Source organism: Gasterosteus aculeatus, chromosome 5 (genome assembly GCF_964276395.1).
Source record: "Gasterosteus aculeatus chromosome 5, fGasAcu3.hap1.1, whole genome shotgun sequence".
In the NCBI taxonomy this organism is placed as follows: domain Eukaryota; kingdom Metazoa; phylum Chordata; class Actinopteri; order Perciformes; family Gasterosteidae; genus Gasterosteus; species Gasterosteus aculeatus.
Window position 1 is genome coordinate 15,228,761 of NC_135692.1, and position 9,937 is coordinate 15,238,697.

The following is a 9,937-nucleotide window of genomic DNA, read 5'->3' on the forward strand; positions in this document are numbered from 1 at the left end:
CAGTAATAATTTAAACCACACACAGAAAATATTCATGAAGGCGTTGTCAAATTCTTAAAAAATCAACAAATCATAAAACTGTTCAAAACAAATAAACAACAATTAAATACAAACCCAACTAATGAAGAAACCCGACGTTTCTGTTAATTCACTCAGCATGTCAGTTAATTAGTATTTCTACGCGGACCTGCGCAACACAATAGCGAATTGAAGCTTGCTTTTGCAGACTGTTGCTTGCTCTTCAGGTCAGACCCCGCCCCCCCCCCTGTGAGTGGTTTAAAGTTTCGCTGCTCGGGCTCTGATTGGTCGCCGGACTTTCCCAGAGGAGGAATAACTCGCAGGTCTGCGCGTCTCTGAGCCCAGAGGAGCAGACAGGGCGAGAGGAACCATGGAGCTCGTCTCACACGGGCCCGTTTGATTTTAAAGAGGGATTCTAGAACTATTGGGGAACTTTTCTTTTTTCCCAACCGCTCCCCCTTTATTTTACTTTATTTCTTTTTTTTTTTATTCTTCTAGTCACGTCGCGTCGTCCGCCGCTAACGATGCGTCGTTTCGGGGTTTGGATTAACGCACTCTGGATTCTGCTTTTCGCCCTTTTCCGCTCCGCTTCTTCGAGCTACTCCGAGGACCAGTGCAGCTGGAGAGGCAGGCAAGTGTCTTCGCGAGGTTCCGCGGCTTCTCCTCTCGGTCGGGCCGACAGCGGTTCGGACGCTGCAGGTGTCCGAGGAGGCGAACGGACGCGAAGACAAGTTGTGAAAGACTGTCTGCAGGACGGTTAATTGCGTCTGATACCTGATGCATGCATGTTGGGGAATAGGAGGTTGAATTGACGATGCATTGTTAAAACTTTTGGGGGGAGCCCAACAGGCTTTCTATTTGAACCGGCTGCCTCCGTCCTGCAGGTGGTTCTGCTGGCGGTGCTGAAGAACAGCGTGTAAACCCCTCGTTCTGTTCTCCTCCTCACAGCGGCCTGTCCCAGCAGCAGGGCAGCGTGGAGCAGATCTCCCTCCACTGCTCCGAGGGCACCCTGGACTGGCTGTATCCCAAAGGGGCCCTGCGCCTCACCCTGTCCCCCCGCCTGCCCTCCGTGGCGGTGGGGCCCGGCGGCAGCAGCTCGGGCCTCATCACCGCCTGCGTCAAGCCCGCGGAGCAGTTCCGCGGAGCCCAGCTGTACCTGGAGCAAGACGGGGTGCTGGAGCTCCTGGTGGGGGACCGCCTGGACTCGTCCTCGCCGCCGAGGGTCCGCTGCTTCAGCCGCCTGCCCGGCGAAAAGGTGGCCCTCTTCCTGCAGGCCACGCCGCACCAGGACATCAGCCGGAGGATCGCCTCCTTCCGGTACGAGCTGAGGGGGGACTGGACGGCCCGCCTGTCGCTGGACTCCAACCCCATCAGCAGTGAAGGTGAGTCAGCGGAGGTCACATCAGGAGCCACCACCCTCAAACGAGTGTTTGGGCTCCGACGGGTCATTCCTGGTTAATCAATTAGGGAACAGCGGAAGTACAGGAGAACTTTTGGTCTCATCTCCTGGCAGTAGAAACCGGTTGAAGTTTCGGGGATGCCAGTTTCCAACTAGTGATAATCTCTCCCTGTAGGTGACTCCGGGTTCGTTGGCGGTCTCTGTGGGCCGCGTAGGGGTGCAGGGGATTGAGGAAGTGGGCAAACGTTCCCCAGAGGCGCGCTGGGTTGCAGTAGGATTCGGGGGAGGAGGGGCACAAAAGCACAGCATGTGGCCCCCCCCCCCCCCCAGAGCCCAGAGCCCTTTGAATGGCTGCTGCATGAGTATTCTGGGATTACTGCCGTCGCCTAGGCGACAGCGAGGCCTCTGCCCAGCTGAGATGCTCCAGTCTTTTGTTGAGCTGCTTCTCTGTAGGGAGGCTTGTCTGTAGGAGTATGCTGCCCCCCCCCACACACACACACAGTGATTAGGCTTGGAAGGGGCTTTGCTGTGGGCCAGAGAGGAAGGAATCTCATTTATCAAGTGGTTTTCACTAAGGACGAGAATGTGTGTTAGGGGGGGAGGAGGGGGCTCCAGAGACCCACAAGGAAAACTTTTTTTTTTTCTTTACCCACAACTCGGTGCCTGCAGACAGACGGCGCTTTGCTTTGGATTTTCTTTCTTTTTCTTTGTTTTTTGTGGCCACTCCGGATCCTGTTACGACTCTCAGCGCAGCATTTTTTTCTCTCCTTTCTTCAGTTTTCAATAAAAGTATTTTGTGGGTGAATCTGCTTCTTAAAAAAAAAAAATCTTTGAAGTCCCCCCCCTCCTCCTCTTCCTCCTCTTCCTCCTCCTTGGCTCCCGTCTAGCAGGCTTTGATGAGGTGTGACTGCAGACACCCCCGAAAGGCTTTAAGTGGGGCCTTTAAATCTTTCCGGGTTGAGGGGCCTCGCACCTTTTAAAGCTCCTCTTCTGCCAACTGTAAAAGTAGCAGCTGTCTGTCGGACCGTAGCGGTTGGTCCCTGCTCTTCGTGGCTCGTCTTTGCGCGGCTTTTAGCTCCGGGTTCCTGTGCACGTGGCGTAGAAGCACAGCAGAGTGTACGTATGAGGTCACTGACTCTCCCTCCTTCCTCCCCAGAAGCTTGCAGACCTTGCAACAACACGGAGATTCTCATGGCCGTTTGCACCAGTGACTTTGGTAAGTTACCCGACGCAACAAGTTGCTTCCCCCCCCCACAAAAGGTCCCGAGACAGCGAAGCCTTAGAAAGTAACCATCTCTTTAAGGATTTACTAATGTGTCAAATCGGTTAGCAAGCAAAGCACCGCAGAGTTCTCTCCTCTAAAGGCGCGGAGGTTAAGGGTGAAACAGCAGCTCTCTGCAAACCCCCCCAACAACACGCGCACAAACCCCCACTGGAGGCACTGTGGTGGACTAATCCCCCCCCCTCCCGAGGGACGGAGCAGTGGACTAATCCGCGGGCCTCTGATTGAGCTGTAATGTCACTAAGCAGAACTTCAGCTGGCAACAAAAGTCCGAAGGATTAGCGAGCAGCCGATGGGCCTTCGGCTGGCTGGGTCCGCAGACCAGCTACAACGTGGCACAGAGACAGCGCGGCGCCTTTTTTAAAGTAAAACACGTTAACCCGAATGTCCTGTTTTCACACAGTCGTGCGAGGAAACATCCGGTCGGTGGCGGAAGACGACAACCTCAGAGCGGCGGTGATCAAGGTCAGCGCCACCCGGGTCTTTCGGCAGAAGTACGCCCTGTTTCCCGGCAACGGCCGCGTGAGCCGGCGGGGGGAGGTGCGGACTCTGCTGCAGTGCGGCGTCAAACCGGGGCCCGGCAGCTTCCTCTTCACCGGCCGCGTCCACTTCGGCGAGGCCTGGCTGGGCTGCGCTCCCCGCTACAAGGACTTCCAGCGGGCGTACGCCACGGCCAAAGCGGCGCAGCAGATACCCTGCGAACTGCCCGTTGATTGAGTTAAAAAAAAAAGCGAAAAGGAACACGGATCGAGTCGGGGACGCGCTGAAAGCCGGGCCAAACTCAGCCCCCCGGTTCCGCCTTCTGGAAGGAGCCGGTCGGCGTCCGACCGCTGGCCGCCGGTGACTTCCCAGAGGTCTGAGGAGTGAAGGGGACTTTTCCCAACACCGTTTCAGTGCAATATGACCTGTCCTCCCCGGGACAGAGAGAACCTGGAGGAGACGCGGGACGAGGTGCAAAGGAAGATTATAAGGATTTGGCATCGAACCGTTTTTTTACAGAGAAAATCTGCTGAAAAGCTTTCCATCGGGGGTAAATTGAGGCTCGCCATTCATTCAGGCCCATTGAGAGTCATCGCTCTGAAACTCAGGGAAATTCATTGAAAGTTCTATAGAAAGCTTTCTGCCTCTGTGTCCCAGCGAGGAAACCATTAAGGCACCTATTTGTTCAGTGGATGTGGGGTCATGGGAAAGTTATATTTTAGCTGGCTTCCCCTCTTCCGGGGTCATTCTCAGTGTTACTGCGTTATTAAAGAGACTATAAAAATGAAAAGTTAAAAAAAAGATATACATTTGCACTGATAACAGAAAGGGAATGACCCGGAAAGTGTGACGCTGCGAGCACTGGAAACCAAATGAAAGCAACTATATGTAGCATAGCAAGTGATAATTTAATATATGTACAGGTAACGTGAGCACGTACAGTACGGACGCAAAGCGTTCACACCGCAGACGAGTCCCGAGAGCCTTTTCACATGCCGGCCAAGGTGCTGGATTTGTGGAGGCTTGTGTTAACAGTACATTTTAGTAGCCATGCAATATTTCTGCCAAACTTAATTAATTGGACTGCATTTGATTTTTTTTTTTAAAGATTTATCTGTAAATGTGTTGGAGTGGAGTTGCAGCAGTGTTGCCAAAATGGTTAGAAGTTTCATTGCCTCCAAGTCATTCTCTGCTCAAGTTGGTATTCAACTGTTCACAACCATGTGAAAGTACATCAGCTCTATAAAATGGTTCATATTTAACGGGCACTATGTCAACAAGGGGAGCTGTTCATACCAAATGTCTGTGAGATGCTGAAGTGCTTTGACTTAAATGTGTACGCGGCCATTTATTTGTCATGTAAATTTGTGTTAATAACAAATGAATGTAAATATGTTCATAAGAAATTCTAGAAATCACACTATTGGGGGGGGGGGTTGTATTGTGGATTCATTTTGTGCCGGTTTTATTAAAATATTCTGTGAGAAAACCCCGATTCTTCTGGAAGCCTTTCTTGTGTACATTCACTTTGAACTCTTTCTTTGGGCGCTTCGTACATATAAATCAGCCTTTAACCCTCTGCCCACGCACATCACTGCAGTTTAACCCGCACGTAGCGTTTGGGTCCAAAGAGGTTCTGGCACGGAAAACCTTTCTCAGACATAAGTCACTGCAAGTACCCATGAATCAGCTCCGTGAACAAACGGCCTGCCGGGAGAGCGAGAGGCCTCAAAGGAGGACAGATTCAGGGAGTGTTCGGGCGCCGGAGGGCGCCTGCACGGGGGAAGGAGGCAGAACGCACGGTTTGCAATTCTGTTGTCCTCAACGTCCCATTTTCAGGACTCAGGAAGCAATAAATTGCCATTAAAAGGGGAGGGTGGGTGGGGGGGGGGCAGAGCCAGCCGGGCCGAGGTGCCGCACAGTCGCTCGCTCTCTTATCCGGGCGGCATGTGAGCGAGGACACAATAAAACCCAACCTCCGTTCCACTTTAAGACATGTGCCTGCAGCCCGGAGGTTTGCGTCCCACCCCGTCGTGGATTTAATCGACGGCCGCCGTGGGAGATAATACAGAAACGTGTGCGTGATCCTCCTTTGAAAAACCCACCACCTGTTTCCCCTCCTCCCCAAGAACGGACACGCGCAGACACTGCGCACACTAAATCTGCTCACAAGAGCAGCTGGGGATGCATTTAAATTTAAAATGGGGAAAGAATAAAAAAAAAACGAAATCACAAAAAGGCCGACATGCCTTCCGTGTCTGCTGGGCCATCTCCCCTAGAAACCCTGACACTGCTTTGCCACCGCGCCAGTAGTTTATATGAGTGAACCTCCAGCCTCTCCAGCTATTTACTGCCTCAGTGCTCCTTTAAAACATCCCGGAGCTGGGGGGCCCCCGAGCTGCTCGGCCCTGCAAAAACACACACACACACACACACACCCTCCTGCAGCACATCTGAGGTCACTGCTGCAGGCTGATAAGCCAAAACAAAGAGCACTCGATTTATCCCCCAACGACTAATACATCATTTGGACAAAGCTCCACTTCCTGCGTTGTTATCACTTCTTTGTGACCCCAGTTTGAACCCCAGTAATAATGTCAGTGTGGAACACAATAAACCTTCGCCCCCCCCACACACACACACTTGTTATTCTGCCCAGATGTGTTGTTGAGGTGAGCGATGGCGATGGCGAGGCGGGGAGCGCTTTAAGAAAGGGGAATCAAACGCAGCGGGAGGGCGTGGACTTCCGTCGGCCCCCCGGGGGGAGTTCGAGGGAAGTGGCTGGAGACAAAGCTCCAGAGGTGAGAGCACAGACAGGGGGGGGCAAAGTGCTCCCGGACACTAAAAGTAAAACACCCTCAACGCCCCACATCACAAAGCTGTATAAAGGTCCACGAAGGAGACCTGCAAACAATGGGCGCCAATACTGTCAAACCAGACCATGTGACCTCTCTGCCACTTTGCAACGTGTGTCCTACTGTGTCCATAGTTGATGGCGTTTGCAGAGTCGTTGTGGAATTGAGGATGTTCAAATCTCGGAGCACTTCAGGGACTGAAGAGGGTCAAGTTAGCGTGAAGCCGTCGTGTCAAGGGTTCATCCTTCTCCCCAGTTGTTTGAAAATGTCGATCTTTCTTCAGTTTTCAACATCCTGGCATTAAGCCGACCACATCTGCATCCGTGTCTGATCTCTTTTACCACATGACCTCGTGACATTGCAATATTCAGGCACGTCCTTTCTCAAAGCGATGGCAAAAGATGTGTTAATGTTAATTTGTTACTTCTCGATACTCGACTACTGCAAATATATTGTGATGTAATAACAAAGATAAAAGAACGCTTACTTCCTCCCGGTAAGTAGGATGGGATCCACAGCCTTCAGCTATCAAGCTCAGGTCATTTCAAAGTAGGATAAAGACTTTACTTTCTGACAAGGCTGATGTTATGGCTGCCTCAAGTTTGTCTTGTCCCAGTTGCTATAGTTACGCTGCTTTAGGCCGCTGTGTCTCCTTCTGTGTGAGTTCATTCCCCTTCATGCCCTTAATGCTCGACCACAGCTGACACGCGCTGCTACTGTTCCGTCCTTTCCAGGTTCATTCTTCCTTTTCTTTCTCCCAGTTTGCCGGGACTGAGGATGTCGTGCGAGCTGCAGACTGCAAAGGAAGATTTGTGATTCACGTCTTTGCGATGATCAAAATGAACCCGATCGACCCGACGGAGCTTCTCACACTCGTCCGTCACCTGGATCTCTGCGCTGCATCTTTCTGTGGCTTCACCATCTAATCTTTCCACCAGCTGCTGTTTTGGATCCAAAGCAGGAGTTGCCACACACACAAAGAGGCAAAGCGTCCACGTAAACTATATTAGTAGATAGTGATGAATAAACAGCTGGGAATTTCATCAGGCTTTATTTTCCAAATACACAAATAACTTTGCCCAACCAACTGCTGCCCAACATTAGGCCACGTTGTTTTTCCACCTGTGACTCAGTGGCTTTGCTTCCTGCTGCCTCCCCATCAGCTCCCCACCAGCTGGCGACGAGCCTGAAGCCGCCGACCACACTTTGGCATCCCAGCCTCCCCAGCTGACCGCTCCCCCGTTCCCACATCGGCCCCCGCGCAGCTGGGAGTGATGATTGCCAAATGGAAACCGTGAACGAGAACACGTCAACTCGCTAAAACGCGGCCCGCGAGTCCGCCGCGACTGCAGCCGGACACCGGGCGTGACGGCAGGGGCCTCTCAGAGGGGGGGGGGGGGGGGGGTCACGCGAGCCCTTCTGCAACGAGCGCTTCGCCAAACCTACGAGACCCACGTGGCCCCGAGAGCCGAGGGCGCAGCGTCCGCGTGTCGAGAGCAGCGAAAAACAAGTGCGAGAGCCGTGCGAGAGCAAAGCACCGAAGGGAGCGAGGAGCCCCCCTTTGTTCCCTCGAGAGCCTGCAGATGGCTGTAATCCCCCCCCCCACCCACAAATAAAATGCGCACTGAAAATCAATCAAGACAGGGTGGACATGGTCTGTGAGTGTGGAGGCGGGCGACACTTTTCTCGGGGAGGGGGTCCCCGCAAAGAAACACAAGTTGGGTCAAACAGGCGCCTTTGGAGCTTTCCCGCCAAAATAAGCATTGTGAGGGAAGAGCGAGGGGACTGAATGGCGACCCCCCCCCCCCCTTCTCCAGAGAAGGCCCGCTCGCTACCTCCTCTGTTTGAGCTGAATGCAGCTGCCGTCACCTCGCCGCACCCTGGCGGTGACGCCGCCCGCAGACGTGACACCGCGCTCCAATCAGGCCACTCAGAGACACTGACCGCGGCCACGCGAGGGGACAGGTGCTCCCCCGAGCCGATGGGCAGGTGTGACTCCCGTGTTAACCAACGGGAGCTGCGCGTGGCCACGTTGGCAGCGGAGGCTGAGGGGATGATGTCACCACCTCTGCAGGTATTTGGAGATGAATTGAAGCACTGGACTAATAAAAAACTAATGGATTAAATCGACCCTGGCGGGAGCATAACGCCCTCGGCTTTATGGCAGTGCATCTCATGGCTGCAGAAACAAATAAGCAAGCTGATTATTTCAGATAAATCATCAAACATTTATGCATTTTCATGCTGTGCTAAAACTCTCCTCTATTCACAAAACCCTCGGTAACACAAGGGTTCATGGATTGTCTGTCTAACTGACGTCAGCCCTCCTGACACTTGACCCCGGGCTGAGAGTCCGCTCGCTGAAAGGAAGCACACCTGTCTTTTCGAGGACTCTCCAGATCCTGCCAATTAACCGCGAGGATTATGGTGTTTTCCAAAATAAAAAATAAAAGAAAACCCGTCCGACCGTCTACGCACAAAGCGGCGAAACCGGGATCAGGTCAGCTCTTCTCTTCCTACCTGGAACCACCTCTGTGCTGCGCCCATCTAATCCTGCAGAGCCTCCCCTCCTCTTCCCAACTCATTCATTTTCCTTGTTGTCGTGCTCTTCCAGTCGTCTTGGGTTACGTCCTCGGGGACATATTGCACTGTCCCTATTGTTCAATTGTTTAAGGAAAGAGGTAGGCAGGAACGAAACTGCCACTCACGTTGGTTTTTTTTACGCTACTAGTATCTCCTTCCACTGCAAAACACGGCGTGTCAACGAGTGTGCTGTCCCGTTTCTCTAAAGCCCAGAACTTGTACATATATGAACCGTTTGAGCGCGGTTGCTCATCATCAGGGACCCAGCAGGTAAACTAACTCCTCAACAATCATCCAAATGCTTCTCAGCGTGGAGCTACGAGGCGTCTGGGTCTATTGAGGCAGCTGTTGAGCTCAACGAAACTATTTCAAACTACTGCTCTTGATTGCAAAAAAGGGACCAACAACTACATTTAAAATGTAAGTTTAATTAAAACTTAAATGAATATCCATCACCATGAGTTACTCTCCGTTAGAGCCAGAAACCCCCAAAAATGGACGCACCGAATGTTACCTTTGTATCCTAAATAAAAATGAGCTTTATTTTATCGCAGGGTTCTAGTAGTGGAACAGAAAATGTCAGTGAAACACATCAGCTGCAGCGGACTCCTAACTCTTAATACTTCATGATGTCATTAATGAGTTGCGAATGCAGAGTCATGTCGGACCTTTTAACAAGCTCTATTGCATTCAGGCTGGACTGACCTTTAACCCGCGGGAGAGCGTTTCAGGTGTTTCTTTCCTTTCAACATTCTTGTAAGGGAACCTTTTAGAAACACAGCACTCGTGCGGTGCGACATGCTGCTGAGAGCGCTTGATCTCCATTGGCTCGGGTGAAAAGAAACAGAAATCGCGAAGCCATTTACGCAGCGGACGTGCTGACAGTCGGCCGGCGTGTTGACACTCGGACAAAGTGCAACCCGCACATTGTGCGTCGGGCCCCGCCGCCGAAGGGCCCCCGTCTGATGTGTCAGAGGCCGCCGGGCCTTTCTCCCACTTCGCCTCCGCGCTCGCTCCAGTGGAACATGTGCGCTGGAATTCTCCCCCAATTAAGACAGGGATTAGCCAGGTCCGCTGTGGGAACCGGGCAGAGTGTGGGAAACCAGCGGGCCCGTCCCCTCTCTCCTCCGCTCGCTGACACTCAGCCTCATTCTCACTCGCTCCCGTTCGCCGAGCCGCCTCCCTCCCCACGTCCGTCTCACCCTCACCGCGTCCCACTTCCTGTCTTCAGCAGTCTTTCTCATCGAATACCTTCCAATGTGTCTCTCGTTTGAACTTCCAGCAGTCGTTTTCCTTTTGTTTCCACTCTCACCTTTATAG

The 9,937-nt window shown here is 52.6% G+C and overlaps 1 protein-coding gene across 2 annotated transcripts; it reads left to right on the top strand.

Annotated features, from left to right (window-relative positions):
• The first annotated feature begins 293 nt into the window (after positions 1–293).
• On the top strand, positions 294–4,671 carry metrn (meteorin, glial cell differentiation regulator). 2 transcript variants are annotated; one of them, XM_040177326.2, is made up of 4 exons: positions 294–649; positions 967–1,400; positions 2,574–2,633; positions 3,103–4,671. In XM_040177326.2, exons 1-4 carry the CDS (start codon positions 543–545, stop codon positions 3,414–3,416), a joined length of 915 nt encoding a protein of 304 aa, XP_040033260.1. In that variant the 5' UTR covers positions 294–542; the 3' UTR covers positions 3,417–4,671. The 2 variants fall into 2 exon arrangements, with proteins under 2 accessions (XP_040033260.1, XP_040033261.1); XM_040177327.2 differs by having other exon boundaries at positions 305–649; positions 2,577–2,633.
• The last annotated feature ends 5,266 nt before the right edge of the window (positions 4,672–9,937 follow it).

Excerpts from the sequence above, each read along its gene's own strand:
- metrn (XM_040177326.2), top strand. The coding sequence starts at position 543 with ATGCGTCGTTTCGGGGTTTGGATTAACGCACTCTGGATTCTGCTTTTC. Across the intron at positions 650-966 it reads CAGTGCAGCTGGAGAGGCAG|CGGCCTGTCCCAGCAGCAGG; the intron begins GCAAGTGTCTTC and ends TCCTCCTCACAG. Across the intron at positions 1,401-2,573 it reads CAACCCCATCAGCAGTGAAG|AAGCTTGCAGACCTTGCAAC; the intron begins GTGAGTCAGCGG and ends CTTCCTCCCCAG.